This window comes from Dryobates pubescens, chromosome 12 (genome assembly GCF_014839835.1).
Source record: "Dryobates pubescens isolate bDryPub1 chromosome 12, bDryPub1.pri, whole genome shotgun sequence".
NCBI lineage: Eukaryota > Metazoa > Chordata > Aves > Piciformes > Picidae > Dryobates > Dryobates pubescens.
In genome coordinates, this window is record NC_071623.1 from 22,617,863 (window position 1) to 22,639,804 (window position 21,942).

Genomic DNA, 21,942 nt, shown 5'->3' on the forward strand with positions numbered 1-21,942 from the left:
AGCGGACATTTTTGCTGCAGATAAGGCCAGGCAGAAGAGTTTATTCTGCTACATTTTTTTTGTCCTTCCAAAATGTGAAAACAGGAAAAGGAGGATCCTGAGCCGAGCAGGAGAAAAGGGAAAGGAAAACTTTATTGTTACTGAGTAGTATCCCTGTGAGTAGAGTGTGGGTGTTTGTGGTAGGGGAACTGGAGAGAGAAAAACTTATCTGTTCAATAAAGAAAATATTATTGTTTCATTTAGAATAGAACAGATGAAAACAAACAAGGAGAAAAAAGGTCAGTGTTCTTGGTAATAATCCACTTTCTTCCATACAAGCTCATCAGCAGTTGCAAGTTTAAGTCTAAAAAGAATGATTTTAAAAAATACTTGACCTGCTGCAGATTGTTACTTCTGTAGAAGCATCTGCCATACTGTACACCCATGAGGATCATGCCAAGAAAACAGAGGCTCTGACCCAAGGGCTGATGGGCTAAAGCTGGGCTCTGTCTGTACGGCTGTGCTCCCTGACTGCAGGACAGAGAACAGAAACAAACCTACAAGTGGTATAAGACAAAGTTAAGAATACAACAGAGACCTCTGCAGAGATACAGCAACAATATTTCTGAGCAGATGAAAAAGGCAGAGATTTAGGTGTTTATGTGCCCACCTGAAGGCAAGGAAAGTGTAAAACAGACTTAAAATTACATTCAAGTGATTCACTGAGTGAGGATGCTTGCCACAGCCGAGCCCACAATCTTACCTACAAGTATAAACCTCCCACCACGTGAAATCATGTAATTTGCACTAGAACTGTACTGTTCCTCAATGCTGCAGTTAACATTTGCTGCTAAATACACTTCTGGGCAGCTTTTGTAAAATTTAGATCATAGAGAATATTACATATTCAAAGTAGCTTATTCCCTGTGGGGAAAACATTAAGCAACTTATTGAAGTAACAAACTGGATCCCAATCCACTTTTGATTAGTAAAAAGAGATTTCTTCCAACGACACAAGACACATCTAAGATATCCTAATCCATCTATTATTAATAATGCAGTAACTAATACATAAGAAGTTAAATTTAAACTATTGATAAAATAAAACACATCATTAAAAATGCAAATTTCAGGCTTTTTTTCCCCCCATTAATGACTGGCCCAGTAGACCTTCCTGGGAGTTCTTGTGTCAGCACTTTGCCAAAGGTAATATCTGCCTACTCTATTCCCATATCTCTGCTCTGTCTTCAGTACTCTGCATAAACTGGCCCTTCACTTTTCTTGCCACCTCTGTTCCTATTCCACCAATGATGTCTATCTTAATGCTCCCATTAAACAAAATCTCTATTGTACTTTCTCCTCTAGTTGTGGGATGGTATTTCTGAGTTGGCTGGGGAACCTACCCCCAAATCATCATTCTGCTATTTTCTCTGAGACCCATTTCAATCACACTGGGCATTGGCTGCCAAAAACCAGCTGAGCCACTGGGCTACTCGGGCTTTTTCTCATGTACAATAGCAACAAGAAAAGCCATTTGAAAGCATCAATAAATAAAACCTCATGATGATTGTCTTAATCTTTCTTACATTTTTCTCATGTTTACAAAGCACATCCTCTTTGAGGCAGGATTTGCCCCTGTATATATCATGTTACCTGCATAGAACACAGGTATATAAGTAAACTCTATAATAAAGTTAGCCAGGTGTTTGTGTCCTCCAGCCATTATTCTGTAAACAGAAGGTGGTAACAGAGGATTTCTGAAAGCTTTGGTCCCATCTCCTTAAGCTTTTTTTGCATATTCATTATTATGGTATCTTCTTCATGACTTGGATCCTTAGCCCAAGCATCTGGTTTTGATGTTCAGGTCTTTTTTTTCTAATATGACATTATCATTGCCATCTCTTTAAAAATAATTGCCCAAACATTTTTCCTTTCAAGTCTGACGTCTAACATCTGACTCTGCCAAACTACACTGGCCACAAAATTGGCAGTAAGCACACTGAAGTTGTAAACACAATGGAGAAATGAGGTAAAGCAGAAAAAAACGCCCAGTTTGCTTTTAATCTAAGTCTCAAAACTTCACAAGGACTTACACAAAGCCTTCTGTAATAGCATTTTAACCAAAACAAACAACAAAACAGATACAAAACCACATTTGCCTGATGCGAATTACTTACTAGGTTTGCATTTAAAGGAGACAAGGAGGAATTTAGTGGTCCCTGGACACAGATCAGGTCCAAAAACCCGACTATTGACAAGGAGCTGGCAGGATCTCAGGTTTTGGCATTCATCCAGTACTTTCTAGAACAATGGGCAAAAAGGATAGGCTTGAAAACAAGGTATGAAGCTATACGGCAATGAGAACACTTCTTTTCCTGTACAGAGGAATCATTCCTTCACAGCTTTTTGGCTATAAACATGTAAGAAACATCTGTACCCTTGGATTTAGGCCACACCTCTACTGCACTTTGCCTCATGGCCAAGTTTATGTGAACACATTCATCACAGTGATGCCCACGGCAATCAATGTTGTTACCAACTGATGTTACAATTTGCTGCTGTATGTCACCTTTCCCTCTACCCACAGAGTCAGACAGATCTTGCTGTGTGCCACCACAGCCTTAGTGGTGCCTGGGACTCTGTGGAGCCCAGAGCAAGTAGGAACATGCTTAGCCTCCGGCCTCTTTGCTGACATACCTGAGGCACTCACACACTCCTGAGAGATTTCATGCAAGTGCGGTGTCCAGGTGAAGCATGGTAACTCCAAAAAGATGCATTTTTAACCATTTCATCTCAGTTTCCCTAAGTTGACCTGATCATGCTCTCCAGTATCTTCACTTAACAGAATTCCAATGACCTGGTGTGCTTGGTGACACTTAAGCACAACCCCAGCTTTAAGCCACATGCAGGACGCTTACTTCTTAAGGGGCGCTTACTTCTTGCTTGCAGTTACACACATTATCAGCTATCTCTTTGACTTGCCACTTGAACAAAATTCAGAATTAGTCTGACAGCACAGATATGACCTCCTATCTTAAGCCTGATTACCTTGTTTTCTTCTTCTTCTTCTTTAAAAATGCTTTTCCAAGGCCATATCTACCTGAGATCTTTTTGCCCGGCAATATATCATGGCTCTTACTGTGCTGCTTCACTGGCAGTGACAACAGAAGGAGGATAATACAGAAGCCAGAAGTGTTATATGCAAAGGATCATGTGGACCCTCTCAAAGTCCTACAAAAGAACTGAGTACTTCTAGCACTCCCATTGGTGTTCCTGCTCCATCAGTGTTTTTAGAGCTGTAGCTATAGAAAATACAAAGACATCGCTCAAGATGAGTCTGAGTCCAGTTTTTAACACCGCCACAAGCCAAAGCACCTAAAACCTCCCTACTTTAAATGCAAGGGTGTACTTATGAAACTCTTATTCACCTTCAAAGAGAGGGCTTTCTATACACTGCTTCTGGATAGTCTGTGGTGTTGTGCTTAGGGTTCTTGATGTTTAAAATCACAGCAGGCTGCAATAAGGAGGGTGTTGTCTATGAGTCATCCCACTGTAAACAGCAGTGAATGTAAGATACCATTCTCTGATAGTTTCGGGTATTCCTGTAACATCTATAGGAAATTTTGCCTTAATTCTCCTCAGAAGGGGTCTCAGCCATACCAAGATACCACTGTGATAGCACAAGCTGCACTCTTGCTTCCAGGCTGAGAGTTGGCAGTGGCTGAATGTCTCCTGTCATGCCTGCAAGCCATCCCTCCTAAGCAGAAATGATACACATTGGCAGCACATTGCAGTGATCCTGTAACACTCTTGCCTTTTTGTTTCCGTTGGTAGAAACAGAGGACTTGGATCCAACACTTTTTGAGCATTAACTGCACTCTAAAGATTTTAAAAGGGAAGGAAAAGCAGAGCAGACTTAACTTTATCAGTCAATTCTTCTATTACAGAGCTGCAAGTCAAACAAGTAACTCCCTTAACTGGGATGGTTCTGGAACAGGCCAGTGAAACAGTTACATCTTTAGTAAGTGGCGAAAGCTGTCCCCTACTGAGTCACCTTCTGTTTGCACCTGAGCTGAAATCATCTCCTGTGCATCTGTTTGTATCTTCTCCTACTTAATGTAAGCAGCAGTCACATTTTCTATCAAGTTGCTGTGCAGAAACACACAACCACAAAAGCAAACAATGATATTCATAGCGAGATAGCACTGGACTGCTAATATCTGGAGACAAATACAACTTTGCAGAGATCCTTTTAACAGGGGGTCACTGTGAAAAAATGCCTCTTATGCTTCCTCCTGGCTGCAGGGTAGCATCATGCCCAATTATGCAGACTGCAGATGCAGTTCCAAAGGGAAGGGGAGGAGGGATGAAATCACTGGTGCTCTTTTCTAAGAAATTAGATTTACAGGATGTGTCTCTCCTCCTTGACAGAACCGGAATTCCCTGAGATGCAGAGCATTTGTATCCCTTATGTTCGTGGCCTCATCAAAATGCCTTTGATCAGTGGCAGCTCCTGCATGATGATGAGAGTTTATACAACAGTTACCCCATGCTGTGTTTATGATATTCAAAGGGGGGGGGGGGGGGGGGGAAGATGAAGACCCACAAAGGCACTCACAAGCCCAAAATAACCATTGGTGTCACTTTACTGTAGTCAATAAAATGACATCAACGATGTATCTGGCCTACCCTTTTTGGTGGAGAGATGTACTTTCACATGGCCCATAGGTCATGTCTGGAATGTCTTTAAAAGTTGCAGTACATCATGGGCAAGCCACACTTGTAAAATGCCCTAATACTGTTTCTGGAGAGAGGATATTACCACTGAATCACTCTGTAAAAAAATTCAAGATGGGAACAAACATTCCTGTTATCAAGCAATAATGTGTCAGCAGCAAGCACAAATGTTGCAAACTTCATCAGAGCGTCTGTAGAGCATTTACAACAGCCTCACCAACAGAACAGTGCACAGACTACTCATTTTTGCAGTGATTTACTGAATTTGGCCTAACACTGGACCTTTTTGCTACAGGGAAACAAGCCTTTCACAGCACTGTAAGTCAGCCCTTCTAAGCCTCATTACAGAAGACTCCACAGCAGAAAGTAGTAATTTATGAAGTATAAATCATTTTAGGCTATGCTTAATTGGGCCCAGCACACAGACATAGAATACTACTGACACAAACCATGTGTTCATGTAAATGCAGATATGTGCAGAAGTGTTTAGGGTCTGCTGTTTAGCTGTCATGGTGCCTTTCCAGCAAGTAAAGATAGGCATGGAACAAGCCAAACACCAACCAAATGCCATCGAATTCAGTGGATTTGTAATCCAGCTCTGTCCAATGTTTGAATCCTCTCCTGAGGACAAGAACCTGTGTGATGGATCAAGACTGGTCTGATCAGTCATGATCAGTCCTTGTTTCAAGGGGAATTTATTATAGGAAACACTGAGAATGGAGTTTCCAAAGCAAGGCTCACCAGAATAGAAGGCAATCTATAAAGCTCTCACAGTTGTATGCTAATATCCTGCTGGCCAGACAAATCCTTTCAGCTGTAATACTTTTGATGGTAAACAGACATAGACACAATGTCATTTCATTCAAGGCTGTGAATACTTCCCATTTTCATGCAGCACAGCCCACCACGTGGAAACTGTCATAAATATTCTGTGCATTAGGAACCTTTACAATGTGCAATACCTGCAATGAGGTGGGTGCCACACAGTTTATAGGTTCTGTCATCCTGTTTTCAGGCTCCTGGGTGCTACACATGTGGTAATCTTGCCCATAAAATGCTGACTGAACACTTATTGTTGAATGCCGAGGACAGTGCAGACTCAGATGCTCCCCATCGCAGGCATAGGCAGTATGATTTTGCAGAAGTTTGGTTAGGTAACCTAGAAAATATTCAGCTCTGTTACAACTAGTACAAGAAATGACAAGCTCGTTAGATAATAAGAAAATCACAATCAGTCTCTGGAAAGGGCACTGCCGTCAAGGTTACACATGTGGCCTGCTGCCTCACCACATGATTCTGTCAATGGGTCAGCCATTACATGCTAGTAACTCTCAAGTCTGGAAAACAAGAGGTGGGGTGGCAGTGAGTCACAGACACTAGCAGTGGTGCCATGTCAAAGACATCACTTCACAGATAACAAATGGGCTCAAGCCCTTGCCAGGCAGGGTTGCTAATATCCCCAGGGAGTTTGCAGACATTGGAAGGGTTATTTCTTAGTTTTACAGGCTAGCCTCCCACATTCCAGCTGCTAAGGTATTCCTTACACCTCATCTTATGTTGATGCTTTGCACTTCTGGGCTCCTAGGCAGTTGTGTTTCACACAAGGAATAATAAGTGTGTCTCTCTGTGTCACTGAAAGATGGCATGTAATTGCTGGACAGGAGCCCAGAATTAAGACACAGAATTTTGTATTTGCTAGAGAGTTTATCAGTGTTACCAGGAGAGGGAGAGGTAGGATCTGTATGAAGCTGTCCACCTGTACCATCAGTTTGCATCTTTTAATAAGTCTATCAGCAGCAGAGATAGTGACAGTTTGGTTTCTGATTTGTATTTCATCATATATTGTCTCTTTAGCCAATATTTCTGTTATCACCACAAATATTTATAAGCCTAATCTCCTGGTGGCCTTCTCTCTGTTCTGCAGAATACTTTAATGGAAACATACGAAGTACTACCTCTGACCATTACAAATTAGCCACTGTGATGGGACACTATTAAGGATAATTTAATTCAGAGGCTTTCCTCACTTCTATTTAGAAAGCTTGGCTATCTCTACCATTCTGACACACTTGCAAGAAATCTACTTTAAAGCAGAGAAGGCTTGTGAGGCATGAGAGACAGGAGACATAAAAGGATACAGTCAACAAATGGTGCAACATCCTTCCTCATCCATAAACACATAGAAACTGGACCCAAACCCACTTCTTTCCCCATGAGTTTTATGACAATCCAATATACTACAATCAAATCAAATACACTAATTCTTCCACTATTAGCCAAACTTTTCATTAACATGCACACTATAATGATATTTGATTAGTTTCCTTATACCTGGGATAAACTCTGTATAATTACCTCTACAACAAATTCCCAAACTCTACAACACCAAGTTCATCCACATTCACATCAAAAACCCCAAACAATATCCTCCAAATGCACCAGATCAAGCAATGAAACACTAATAGAACTTTGAAAACTGAGACCATGATTACACAAGCATCTTTTTAATTAAAAAAATTAAATAGTATACACTTCCTATCTTTGCCTCTTTTCCAAACATATAACTGGTCTCATTAAAGACAAAAGCTAGCACCTTCTCCTCAGAAGTCTTGCTTGTTACCCTGCTACAGTGATAGCAACACTGTAGGTAGGTTGAGAGAGGGCTTAGCTCTCCCTCCTCCACAGAGTAAGAAACCACAACTAGCCCAGTCGAAAGAGCAAGCTATATATTTACAAGCATATATGGAAAGCAGGTTATATATAACACAATATATACAGGTATTTACAATATATACACAGAAATACACAGCAAAGAGAAATAACACAACAAAAATCCCTCCCCGAGGGAGGGGTCCCCTCCTTGGAACCCCCTCTCTCCCCCCCCTACCTCCCTTTTTCCCCAAAAAGGGGTTAGAGAGAGAGAAAGGCAAGTTACTAAGGAAAAGAGTTGTTAGTAAGCTTCAAAAGCCCATGCAGGATTAGGTTTTGCTTATCTGAAGGCCAACTCCAGCAGTTCGCAGAAGAAGCAGGCAGGGAGAACAGGCTGATCACCCACACTCCCCCAACTCCCAAACCGAACTGAACTGAGGGGAAAAAAAATTCCAACTGCTACACAATTTTGTCTATCCACCAATGAAATTCGTTTAGAATATCAGAGTGTTTTGGTTCTAGTACTGAAAACATTTAGCCAGTGTGTTCCAGCACTGTTTGTCCTTAAAGGCACAGTGTCAAACGGGCACACTGTTAAATATAACAGGGGGAAAAAACCCAAACAAACAAACAAACAAACAAAAAGAACCCAACAAAACAACCCAACGAAACCAACAAAACCCAAAACAACAACCTGATCTGTGCTTTCTTGTTTTGGTGGGTGAATCTGAGCTAGAAAGGCAAGGGGTTTGTATCATTAAAACAAAAACCAGTTTTCACAAAGAAAAGACTGAAAAATAGCTGGCTCAGGCTTACACTTTGGGGCCTTTTTAGACCTTTAACCAAAGAGGAGCAAATTAACAAACCAAACCAACAAACAAAAAACAACAACAACAACAACAACAACAAAAAGCCACCAACATTTTAAATAGAAATTTAAGTATTCCAAACAAATGATAAGAAAATAAAGTATTTCAGTTCTCTGGCACCTTTTCTGGCTCCAGCTGTGCAACTGCATAGGAAACTTCAGTTGCCATATCAGTTACTAAGTCTGGAGAAAGGAGAAGCCTGATCCACTATTGTCTTTACTGCTCTCAATTAGAGCCTAAGAGAAGATGGGAGTCAGCTTGATGCACCTTCCACTGAAGCAGAGATGTAGGCGAGTTCCTCACCCCATTGAATCAGTCTGGGTGCTGCCACTAAAATCAGAGAGAAATTCTTGCTATTTGCAGTCTAGATCTCAAGCCATCCCTTACATTTCTGTGTAACTGAGATCACAAATAATTGAGCTTTCCTGCCAGAGCCACTCCTCTGTCAGCCTGCTCCTGAAAGGTGCTGAGTATTGTCAGGAAAATGGGCTGAATGCCCAACAGCATCCAAGCGACTTTCCTACAGTCTGTTACTGCAAAGGGGCCTCCAGGGGCATTTACAGAGGCCGAACGCCTTTGACATTGCCATAGCTTAAAGGGCAACAGTGTAAATCAGCATTCAGTCCAACATTAGTTGTGAGCACTCAACACCTTGAAAGATTTAGCCTGATATTTGTAATCATTTCAATTCCTCAGGTTTTACATTACTTGGAGCCAAGAGTGCTGTATACAAAACAGCCCAGTATTCCCTAAAGAATATCAGCTATGTTGTGATTTGGATGAGTTCCCTGGCATCTTAACTGCTACTTTGATCCTGCAAATTCCTAATCCAGTATCTAAGCACCTTTCCCCAACAATTGCAACTATTCAATCCTTTAAAAAAGCCACCTTTATAAAAAAAACTTGCTCTGATTCTGTACAAGCAATATGGCTCACTTACAAAAATAGCATCAGGTGGACGGCTGAAAATAAGACATCGTGCTCTCTGGCCTTCCAAGTGGCATTTGAAGTGACTCTGCTATTAAAATCCTGCTGTATTTGCACACAATAAAGGATAAAAATAGTAATGGAAATTGGCTGAAACCTAATGTTCTCTGATAAGAGAAGTAGTGACGTACTAGTATCCAAATTGCTTGTCTTATGTGGGAGACCACATAAACCTGCTTTATTACTATATAACCCAAATGTGTAGACACAGGTGGAGCAGTCAGCCCTTTGCAAAGAGTGGTGCCAATTAGGCAGCTCACAGCTCACACTCGGAAATAATTCCCACTCAAAAAAATCATGATTTCCTCTTGGTCTTCCCTGAAAAACTCCAGCTTCTTTCCTCTCCTGATGAAGGCCCTCTTCAGGCACCAGGGGGCTGCCTGCCCTGTATGGGATGTCAGTTCTCTCTGCAGCTGCTGCCTCTCACCTCAGTCACGGAGTGGTGGTTCTTGCACAGGAGGGCGCAGTTTTCAGTTGCTTTTCTCTCCTTTACTGGGCAGCATGGCCTTGCAATCAGGCTAGTAGAAAGCTTCATCTTCTTAAGACCCTGAGTATCTCTATATTGTTTACCAAAATCTGTACAGAAACAGTTCCCTCAAGGCAGCAAATCTAGCCAAACAACAATGTAAGTGTAGGGGGGAAATGTGTTCTTATCTCTACCATTAATAACAGCCGTGATTATCAGGAGGGAGGGCATTGTAACAGTTGAATGGGTCTGTCACTCTTCCTGATGCATGCTTCCTTTTCTGCCTTTCTCTCAACCGGCACGATTAAATCAGGTCATCCAAAATAGACAGCAGGGCTGTGTCACCATCCAAAGCAGGCAGCAGGATTGTGTCACTTTCAGGCACCAGCCCAGCATATTGCCTGGGCTACACGCACTTCAGGGCACACTATTTGTTGCTCAAAATCTCTCGTTTTGTATTTAATTAATTAGTATCTGTTCATTGTGAATGCTGAGAAAACTTTAAAAGAACATCATCTACTATGGGAGCTAGAGGCTGTGCCTGGACTACAGGACCGCAGTCCTTGTCTCCTGAGGGCTCAGGAAATACTCGCTAGCTCCTCCCTGGACAGCAGGAGAGGAGATTCCCTTTCCCTGGAAAGCAGGGCACAGGGAGGACTGGAGCACAAGCAAGGCTTGCCCCAGCATGGATGGAGAGAGGCCGTGGCTGTGTGTACACCTGGACTGTGAGTCTTCACCAGAAGATTTGTGAGTTATGGAGATTCTTATCATGAGCAAACACTCTTAAGCAGATCATATAAAATTCCTTAGATGACTCAGTACTGAAAACCACATATTGGGGGCCTTCTCTTTATTTCATGGGTTGTTTGGTGATGGAAGGGGATGCGGTGTTCAGCTACAGCAGTCACTTTTTCAAGGGTTATTCTGTGATTGAAAGGATTATAGATGTCCTCTCTATTTCTTCAAAAATGACAAATGTCATTCTTTATAACAGTATGAAACTTAGTAAAATAGTTTTAAAGATAAAATAGTCAGCTACTGTGAAAATCATCTAGATTAGACAAACTTGGCAATACTGCAATGTCCCAATAGTATCTCTGCACCTCTGTGTGAAAGCCCCCCTGGAAGCTTTCCCATTCATACGAGACACACATTCATAAGCAATGTATGGGGTGCTCTGCATACAAAATCATGTATAAGGCGTTACAGACCGGCTCAGAAGTTAAGCCTGAATCATACGGCAATAAACAGATCCCATTGATTTGAAGGCCAGAAGGTGTCATCCCACCCAACTGTCTGCATAACCCAGACTACTCACTCATTGTAACTCTTTACTGAGACTCAAAACACTAATGCAGAATCCAAGCATAATCCTTTCTCCCAGAATTAGCCAAATTAGTCACAGCATCTACTGTGTTGACAAAGAACTTGAACTGGAAAAACACAGCACCACAAAAACACTGAGGCTGAGCAGCTGAACAAAGCTTTAAGCCTTGCTGGTCACTTCTTGTTGCAAAGGGGGGCTGATAAACTGTAATAACAATGACAGACAAAAATAACTGGCCTAAGAGAGTAAAGGTTGTGAATAGATACCTCTTTACATGAAACAGAGCTCTTAAAAGGTTGCAGTTTTCATACTCAACATATGCTTTGGGTGTAATTGCTTTCAGCAGCAACAATAACAGTAGTAGTGAACCTGAAGGTATGAAAATCCAGATTTTATTTTCTCTTGAGAACACTGAAAAACTGGGAACTGAGAAAGTTTCAGTTTACCAAAAAGCCTAGAAGTGGTCAGACAAAAGATGTGTTACATCTCCCATGTGTGGCAGAAGTCACTACGGGGCAAGCAGATTTGCTGGATTCATTCCTTATGTTGGAGGATGCTATTACAAGACCTTAAGGCCCTTTTCAGTTGTCAGCATTAGAGTAAAAAAAGAAATGTGTATATTCTGTCCAGCCTCACGGCACTGGCACACAGCTCACCATATGGGAAAACCACAGTAAACAGCATTTCAAGCTGTGAGTCTAATGCCTACCACATATTAAAAGCAATCTTAGCCTTGGCTGCTGTAGCGTCTTTTTGGCAAGGGAGCAGCTTTGCAATGCAATATTTTTAGAGCCTGAACCTGTGTAGCACACAGCCTCTGAGGAGCCTCAGAAACGGGCTTTCATGTACAGATTTAGTAGTATTAGTTCTTGTGCATAGCTCAATCTAACTTAATTAGCACAGCAATTTGGTAGCTTGTTCTAAAGACATACAAATCCATTTTAGACCAAACCAGACTGAAATAGCATAGATGTTGTTGTGAGAGTCCCAGAAGGCTAATCCATTCACTAAATTTGCATCAGCTCTCGCAGTTTTGTGAAGAATTGTGCCAACAGTCATTATAAATACACAAGCAAGATTGGCAAGTTTGAAGGAAGAGATCTCATGCAGTGATAACAGAATTGTTGATAAACTCCACTACAAACACCATTAGAAGCATCAATCTGATGTTTATTGGTATTTGAGATCCAGCTGCTACTTTCCCAGCAATATTTTCTACATTGTTCCATGAAGGAAGCACTGAAAGTAACCCCTGCATTTCCCACCTCATCTCCTCTGCCATACCCTCCACTGGTCTTTAGAGGCAGCTGTGTCACAGACCATGCTGCTCAGGGTTACTGCATAATCAGTTTTCAGAGCGAGGCTCTGTGTGTGAATATCACAGAAGCAAGGATCTGTATCTTATAATTCTCTTTAGTCTCTTACTTCAGTTGTATGCAAGTTCTTTCTGCAGAAATTAGTAATCATGACAGAGGGCAAATTGTTATCCAAGAAAGAGACTGTTTCTAAAATTCACACTATTTCTTACCCTATCATTTTATTCTTTTTCATCCAAGTGCATTGTAAGCATACTGTTTGAGTCATTGTAGCCAGACTTGGTCTTACTTACAGTCTTTTATCAGCAAGAAATACACTTAGGCAGAAGTATTGTTTATTCTTCTCACTGTTCTGAAGCAAGCATAACAGCTTCACTAGGCAGATATGTATAAAAACCCCATGCTTGCTTAATACAACCTTGCACAGTCAGTTATTTGACCTAATTTCCCTCCATAACTTGGTTGTGTTTTTTCCAGCGTGCCTTTTTTTCACTGTTCCTCTCAATACTTATACTCTTTACAAGTGACTGCTATCCCACTAACATCATCTGTTTGCTGGATGGCATAACACGATGGTTTGCTCTGAAAATAAACCCATTTTTGTATAATCACTCTATTTTTCCTATTCTATACACTTTTTTTTTTGGATGTGGGGATAGACGTGCATTTGGAAAAACTGATGGTAATCTAGTTTCACTGATCGTAGTGACCATAAACAAACCTCATTTCTAAATGAGTTTGGTTTGAGAGCACACAAAGCTGTTGATTTTCTGAAAATAAGTCCTTTAAAGTTGCCTGTTAACCATTTCTGCTAACGATTTCTAAAGGAGAGGAAGCTTACAAGACCACGATCTCTGTCCATCTGCCATTCCCTTACCCCAAAACTGTTAAGTTCAATGGCCAGTTTCAAACCTATGGAGTACAGGGATCAAAGAAACAAAGTTGCTAGAAGTTTCACAAAAATTGAAGTCTGAGATGACAAGTCAGAGTAAGAACTGACAATTGACTAATGCTAAAAGTCACCTAGCTACTGAAGAGACAGCATATTCCGGAGAGCTGATCAGCCTGCTGCTAATGAAGCAACTTGTTTTCACCGGCCTCAATGACAGATGAAAGCTTAAGCCTTCAATAAGAAAATGCTTAAATTAAAAGCAAAAGTGCTTTTGGGATAGCATGGCAATTAAAGTAGGCCTGAGTGATGAAGATGCCAGTCAGGTTTTCCAGGCACTGTTTTATCAGTGTGTGTCTTATTTATTTTTTTCCCCCTCACAGTCATCCCCCCTTGGGTCATAATCATCTTACTGAACCTAACTCTAAATCTGAAGGTCAGATTAAGTAACTGCTTCATTTCACTTAAGCCAGAGGAAAAGACCCAGGTAACCAGCAGACAATGAATCACAAAACTACATTCAAACTCTAGTATGTGAACAGGGTTTATTCAGCCAGTGGCAGCACACGCAAGAAACCAGCCCATGAGCTACTTTTAGAAATACAAAACCAAGACGTCATGAAGAAAGTATAGACCTCCTCTAACTTTTTATGTTATATCCAATGGGCATTTTTTCTCCAAGAACCACATAACCTCTTCATATCCATGCCACTCCTCTCAGACTTCCAGTTATGTGAGAAATTTTTGTAGAGTGGAAAAATCCACGAATCCAGTATTGGAAGGCCAGGTGCCTATTCTCTCATACCCTTCCACAGCTCTTCTCTCTTTCCTTCAGATCTAGTGTTTCATATTCCCTTGTGCTGTTTCCTAGGAGTGATGCTTTTTTTCCCCCCATTGTATCCAAATGGCTTTCTGAGGAAATTGGCAAGATCTCTGTGTATTTCCTTTTTCTCACTCACTTTCTCTTTTTATTTCCTTCTTCCTTTCTTGCATTAGGAAGAGGCAAACTATTACTGATGCCCAGAGATTTTGATCTGTAATAAACTCCACACTACAGTCAGTTATACTCCCCTCAGCTACTCCATTAAGCCACAGGGGAAAACACTTGGCCTGGAACTTACTATAGGAACTATTTCAGTAGAAAAGGAAGATTTTCTCCCTTCTACCCTAACACGCTGGCAAGAGATACAACATTGTTAAGGGAGACTGTGAGGATCTTTACTGCCCTTGTCAAAAAGTCCTTGTGATTTGAGAGTAGCCTCTTCTAGTGCCACTAAAAAGAAGTCACAAGAGAAAGGCTCAGCAAGTGACAAGTGCTTCTGGAGACAGAAGGAGTGAATCATAATGCCCAAGAGACATCAAAGTTATAATCTTCCCAAAGACTGCAAGTAGCAGAACCTCAGGGGCTAGAGGAAAACACATCTTTGAAAACTTGGGTTTATGAACTTGAACTTTCATTCAGACTTGAGGAGAGGGGAAGCCTCTTCATTGCCAGCTACTCAGAAAACAGAATAGAGGTTTCATGTTGCATTCAGAAATCTGACTCAAACTTTGCTGGTTTTTTGCCTTTTTTTCTGTTGTTGTTGTATTCCTGTTCATATTTGAGACTCAAAAAGAATTAAATAAATTAGAGATCAGGGAATTTGCCTACTGAATGTCTATCCTCTGGCAGCTCACAAATCTGCAGTGTTATGGTGGCTTGTAGTACAGTGAGTCCAAGCCAGGGAAGTAAACCCACCAGCATTGCCTTACCCTCATAGCCTGATGATTTACTTTACAGCATTTTGTTGTCCCCAGCTCAGTTTTGGCTTGAAGAAATGAAAAGTTCCCAATTGCAAAGTTATCCTGAAAATATTGTGGTTGTCCTTCTATCCAAGAATAAATACAATGAAGAAAAATAACATTTGTGGGTTGAAACCCCCATCCAAAGCCCAGTGAAATCCTTGGGAATCCTTCCAGTGACCATAGGCTTCCAATCAGCTCTTATGAGTGGTGCTTTAAAATTCATTCTAAATGAAGAGCCAAATATTGCTGGTATTTATGTTGTTGCCAGAAGCCACACAATAGACCTTTGAAACAAAACTCTCAAAATGCATAGAAATTCAGAAGAAATGACTCACCAGTGCTGAACTATTAAGACACAACCACGCCTCCTTCTGCTCCCTTTAAGACACCGTTGTCTGTGTTTGGTAATATATCAAAATATTTCCATTTTAATTGTAGATTATTGTTGGCAGATGACAGAATTCTGATAGCTGGGGACTACTGAGACAGTGTTTTCTCTGTCTGGGGACACTTTCATCAAAAACTCAGTGTGTATTTGGAACAGGTCTGTAATCCCTTTCTCTAATAAAGCTGAGACTGTCTGAAAGCTCTGTCCTACTAAGAAGGGTAGAGCAGCAGGTGGGATGAGAAGGCAGGGGGAGCTAATCTATGCTATGTTGAATAAAAATAACAAATCATGTGTCAGGTGCACGGTGGGAACAAAGCAAGTCCCTGCCCCAAAAGTGTAAGAATCTGAATGACAAACGCAAACATGTTGGTTCCTGAGCAGTGGAGCACAGGAACTCAGGTTTCTTATACCTTTTTTTGTCTCATGCCTGAATTTCCCTGCATCTGTTGCACAGGCAGGAGCATCACGCTAAGACCTCAAAAGTTATTCTAAAGAGCAGAGCTTTGAAGAATAGAGTACCACTTCAGGGGAGCTTTTGAAGTAGCATCCTTTCTTGGGGATGCCAATAGGGCCTATCTGTTTATGCTCACAGAAGGTGTGGGAATTTATTAGGTCCAATGCTTTTACTTCCCTAACAAAGATGATTAAATCTGATCAGTGGAATTCACAAAGAAATATTAGGCAAAATCCACATCTAAAATAGGATTTCATAAGCTATACCTCCTCAGGAAAGCAGAGAGAACTGCAGAGACAGGACTAAAAAAACATCTTGGATCTCAGCAGCATGATCTAAACTAAAACGTTGCTTCTGACACACACCTTTTTGTTCCACAAAAGAAATCCCAGACCCAAACCCTCTCCACTACGAGAAAATTTAAACCAGACTTTGAAGTTTAACTCCCATATTACTGAAATGAAACATGCTTCTAACATGTTTCTAAAATGAAATGGTTTTCTTTAAATAAAGCAAGCCAAATTTTAATTTGACTTTCACAAGGCAGTATCAAGAAGATGCATCATTGACATCACTCCTTTTAGCACCTCTTCAAACATCCTGGTTGAAGGACAAGCTCCACTTGCCACAGTGAGTCAACAGAATCCACTCAAGAAAATATATATAGGATTTTATCTGACCAACAGAAACCCAACAAAAAACCCTCTGCATCATTGTGGTTGGTCATGATTGATCCTGCCACATTATCACCAACAAAGCATCTGCTTGACGCATTTGTTTGCTTTCCTTTGGCCTGGGGGAATCCGGCATGGGTGAATGCCACAGAACTTAATGGAAGTTCATGATGCAGGAGGGCCGCAGAATCAGATTGTATTTCTTGGGTGAACTGGCTTGCTTTTTCATTAGAGACATTTGGTTTCCATTGTTGGGTCAGAAGATCAAGACTATGCAGTTAAAGCAATGCTAGTTCTGTCTGAACTGTTCTGGAAACAGAAAGAAAAGTTGACACCTGCAGACAAAGATTAAAAAGTTCTACCTAAGCAGTGGCTGTTCTTTCTGTTCCCATCCAGAAAGTCATTCTTCAGCCCATTTATGTAATCACAGAGTTACTTCATTTTGGATCTTCAGTTATAGCTACATTTCTTGAAAGCAGCCCAGAAAAACCAGCTTAGGCTAAGACAGAGAAAGGGAGACTGACAACAAAGTGAGCAGAGGCCAGTTCAAGCAAAAAGCCTGAGCTCAAAGTAGCATGTAGAAGAGGAAGAATGGGGTATAAATAAAGGTGAATGTGTGCTCTTCAGCATTGTCAGAGAGAAGGAATTTGTTCCCAGATGGATAAGAGGTCAGTTAATTTTTGCAACAGGAAAAAGGCAGGAGAAAAAGCAGGACTAGGACAGAGACAAGGGGAGAGCCAAGCAGTTTTCCTATTGCCAGCAAGGAGAGCTGGGGGAGCAGATGAGGGAGCAGTGACTCCTGCTGTTGGGAAGGTACATGTGCCCGAGCAAACCACCAGTTCTAGCAAAAACGATTCTCCCTCAGCTGCAATGGTAGCAGACAGTCAGGCTTTCTATAGCACCAGTGTAAGCATGTAAGTATAGTATACAAGTTAAGTATAAGTATAGCATGTAAGTTTGCTGGGTTTAGCAGCTCCTTATTTTGCCTGTTTTGGGGAACTGTCATTGAACATAGAGGAGTTGTGAGGACACAGCTCTCAACATGGCCTTGACTTCTTGAAAACTGTCTCTCTTCACTTCTAACAGTCTCCTGGAAGCCCAGAGTATTTAGGGTTTTGGTTCCCAGAAACAAGAGAATTAGCAAAATTCACAGCAGCCTTCAGTGTCCTGGACTGGGACCTGATCTGAAATTTGAACTCTGCAAGTGATCACTGAGGAATTAAACTGTGGACATAAATAAATATTTTGGTGAAAAGGTATTTCAGATGTGGTTTGAAGGCATGAGGGAAAGAAAATTCTCTATGCGTAGCAACAAACCAATATGCATGAAGATCTAGGGAAAGAACTGTGGATAAAATCTCTCTTCTTCCAAATCTTCAGCTTACAGTTTCAAATCTGGGCATAAATGTTTGTATTTCACTTAAAAAAAATAATCACACAGAGGACTGCAGACTTCAGAGCAAACCCTCATTCCAATAACCAGTGCAATTAATAAATATGTTCCTTTTTGTCACTGGAGTTCTAGAGAAGAATAGATTACACAGATCTTTAAGTATTGTATGTACTAACATCTCAATATATCAATATCTCCTTCCATTAAAAGGGGAAACTAACTTTGTTTATAGACACCGAGTCCTCCTCAGAGTTTTATTTAGAATTGCTGTTGGAGTCTCGATTCAGAACATTTTTTTTCACTAGAAAATATCGCTTTGTATATGAATTCATTAAATGTTACTGCACAGTGAAGAAACATCTCAAAAACACCCTCACCCAAAAAAAAACTAACAAAAAATCTTTTCCATAGTTAAAAGCTGGACTAAGAAACATATGAGAACAAGAACCTGCAGCTCTGGATCCTGCAAGGCCAAGAGTAATAACAAGACCACAATAGCAACTGATCTGCAATAACCAAATGAAGAGATCCTACTCATAGCCAGAGTTGCCAACCTCTCTCTCATGAAAAGCGAGGGGAAAATACTGTACCAGTTTCACTGCTTCTATTCTGTGAAGTGATCCATAAAAAATTACCATAGTATTCTAAATAAGGAAGTAAATACAAGTCAAGCATTGAAAAAAAAAAAGAGAGAGAGAGACTAAACCAAAACCCTTCACTATCCATGTACACTGCTCCCCACTCCCCTTTCCATGACATCAAACAGAACCCAAGAGGGGTCATCTTTGTGCTGCTACAGGAAGCAGTTAGGGCTTGTGGTTAACAAACAGACTCTGGGCAGGCTAGAGTTGCTAGCACAATTTAATATACAAATAAAGAGATCAACAAAGATTACATGTTCTGCTGTTGCAATCAGGCAGCAGTCTGAGAAGCGATTACAGAAAGCTGTCAGAATAGGGAGGGGGTGGGCGGAGAGAGGAGCAGAATTTGGGCTGCTGAGGTAGAGATCTGATGCTGGAAACACAAAGACTGGAAAAAGCAATGACCCACAAAAGTATGCACCTGATAATCTGAGTATAAAAACCTGAAAGCTGTGAAAAGGAGAAGTTTAAGCAACTGGCCTTCCAATTCTCTGTGTACTGCTAAATTCCCAGTATCACAGCAAATCACGCAGAACACATTCAAGGTGCAGACCTCAGTTCCTTTTGCTAGGACATGAGCTTGCACATGGAAACCCCTAACCTGCTGCCTCTAAGCTTTACCCTCAGAAGGGCAGGGTTAGACCTGACCCTTTGCAGAGAAGTGAAAGTGCAGGTGGTGAGCAGAACGGAGGGCGCCAGGTCCCCGCTCCTCATCCCTTGAGACAATCCCCCGGGAGCTGACTGCACCTTGGCAGCGGCAGGGCCCTGCCCCTTTAAATGGAACAGATTTCTTTTCATGCAAATTCAACAGAGCTTATGAAAATCAAGTCGCTGTTCCTGCTCAGGGACGGAGCAAATAAGGAAATTTAGCAACTTTAGAAGCTCAGATTAAGGCTGCTATTACAGAGCTTGTCGTAATTCCTTAACCAGGTATTCAACGGAGTGGGGATGGCACTGCAAGGTGTCATCTTACATCCACCAGTTACTGGCCCACAACGTCCATTTTTGAAGCCAGAATTTGTTTGGGTCTGGAAACTTCCCAGGCTGGCAAGAATTTTGGAATCTGATTTTTCTTTTCTACTTATTTACTGAACTGTCTGCACGACATAGTTAACATTAATCTCTGGGGTGAGACAGAGATTTCTCCTTGGTCATTCTACCTATTTGGAAAGTTCAGTGCACTATGAATACTGAATGCAGCTGTACTTCTGAAATGTATCTTGGATAACCTTATCTAAATAGCTTCATTTGAAAAGTGAATGGACTTTTGTGAGAGGAACTTTCCTAGATAAACCAGAGGGAGGGTTTTTTTTAACTCCGCGGCTATTTGAAAGGGAAAATGCGAACATTTATTTTATTTTCTTGTGGAGAACTAACATGTGATTCCAAAACTAACATCTACAGGCCAGCAGTTAAGCCAAAAAAAAAAAAAAAAAGCCACCAAAGAATGAGATAGCAAACATCTAAAAGCCTTTTACATGTGAAAGGCATCTAATAGGGGCAATGCTGTTTATCCAGGTGTATAGTTCTGATCTTTGTATTTGCTGAGAAAATAGTTTCTACAGAACCATCACCAGCTTTTTTGTAGTGTATTAACATGAACTGTATTCATATGCATAACAACACATTTGACCTATTAATTATACCCTAACTTTGTTCCGGTGCACTTGACTGACTTTTGAAAAGTTCTGCTCTCTTCATCAAGGGTAAGGGTTGCTTTTTGCCCTAGAGGCACTTCCTTAAGCTTACAACTGCCAGGATTGTGCTGTGCTTACCGTGAAATAGAAACTATTCTTCTAAGTAACTTTCTAAGAGCAGTGAGATGTTCTGGAGCATAAGAAAAGTTGCAAGGGTGTTGTTTTCTCATGCAAAAATGAAAGATTGCTTCTTCATTCTGATAGAAACATGCAAATCTTTCCAGGTTCTACAGTATTTTCATTTTGCGCCGGGACAGCACCTTCGCAGTAATCACATACGTGATTTCTGAATGACCGCGAGTGCTTCTGCTCACTTAAAAGCGACTCTCATCATTCCAGCGGTAAGAGGCAAAGCACTCTCCCAGCATAGAGAAGTGAAGCATTTGTTTGCTACTGGAGTTAAAAGCGGCTCACTCAGGGCCCGATTCCAAGTCTCCAGGAGAAAGTGGGAATCTTTCCAGGGACTTCCACGCACTTCTGGTCAGGCCCTGGCTGATTCACGCATAGCTTTCCCATCGCGCAGCTGAGAAGAAACCGACAGTTCAAACCCTCACGTCCCTTACCGCAGGACCCCCTCTGGAAGCCTTTAACCCTCTTTTCCTTCCTGCCTTCCTTCACACGGTGCCGCAGCTACGGTACATCTGAATCATGCACCCGTGCTCCCCTGGGTACAGGCCCGCGTCCTAGCCCTGGGACACGACGTGCCTTGAGCTCGCCGCTCAGTACGCAGCCTTCCGAATTGTTTCGGGCGGGGTCCGCGAAGCACCGAAGGAGGCGGGCAGCCCCGCTCCTCCCGCGGCCGAGAGCGCCCGGCTCCTCATGCCCGCGCCTGTCCAGGGGTGCAGGGATACGGCGGCTCCCTTCCTGGGGCGCTACGGAGGACGGGCATTCGGATCGCCGCCAGACCTCTGCCCGGCGAGGGGCACAGGTACCCGTCTCCTGCCCCAGCGGCCGCCGCCGTGTCCCAGGTAACCGTTACTCGGTCCCGGCCCTCCCGCCGTCGTCAGCAGGCCCGCCCTGTACCTGAGAAGTCGGCGAGCGCCGCGACCTCGGCGCTGCACACGAGGATCATGCAGGAGAGGAGGCGGAGGAGCCGCCCGGGTTCTACCTGTCTCCGACGTGGGTGCTGCCCCGCATCCCCGTCCCTCATGGTGCGGGAGAGGGCAGCTCGGGGCCGGGGGGGCAGACTCGCCACCTTACATGATGGAGTCTGCCCCGGCTGGCGGCACAGACACCCCCGGTCCTCCGGGCGCCCTCCGCCGCGGGGCAGTGCCGGTTGCCCCGGGACCGCTCGGTCGGCGGGGCGCAGGAGGAGGGCGGAGTAGCCCTGCCCGCGGCCGAGACGGAGACCGCAGCGCAGCCGCCCCACACCGCGTTGGGAAGGGGTTCGGTCCGGTGTGGACCGTCGCTGCTGCCGTAGGGGAGCCCGAGAGGGCGGCGGGGAAGGAAAGAGGCTTCTCGGCGGCGCCGTGCCTGGCACTGCCCTCAACGCACATCGTGCGGGCCGGGCTGACTCAGACCCGGCTGCACCTCGCCCGCCCTCCCCCGGCTCTCTCCACCCCTCTCCGGAGAGTTCGAGGTCCCGGCACCTCCCTCTTGGAGAAGAGGCATGATTCGCCTCCACGCCCCGTGAGAAGGGCTTTGTTTTTAACTTATTTTTCGCCTTCATTCCTCCTTGGCAATGGTTGGAA

At 42.7% G+C, this 21,942-nt stretch overlaps 1 protein-coding gene across 2 annotated transcripts in view; it reads right to left on the bottom strand.

Moving 5' to 3' along the window:
* Nucleotides 1-21,622, bottom strand: part of EVA1C (eva-1 homolog C) — a 41,786-nt gene extending 20,164 nt beyond the window's left edge. Inside the window, exons 1-3 of one of the 2 annotated variants that reach the window (XM_054165797.1) lie at nucleotides 21,275-21,622; nucleotides 5,679-5,875; nucleotides 2,157-2,280 (exon numbers count right to left, since the gene is read on the bottom strand). In XM_054165797.1, coding sequence (XP_054021772.1) covers nucleotides 2,157-2,280; nucleotides 5,679-5,875; nucleotides 21,275-21,401 — 448 coding nt within the window. In that variant the 5' untranslated portion in view covers nucleotides 21,402-21,622. Of the gene's footprint in view, nucleotides 1-2,156; nucleotides 2,281-5,678; nucleotides 5,876-11,005; nucleotides 11,324-21,274 lie in introns of those variants that run through there. The other variant, XM_054165798.1, reaches the window with a different exon arrangement.
* Nucleotides 21,623-21,942: the final 320 nt, after the last annotated feature.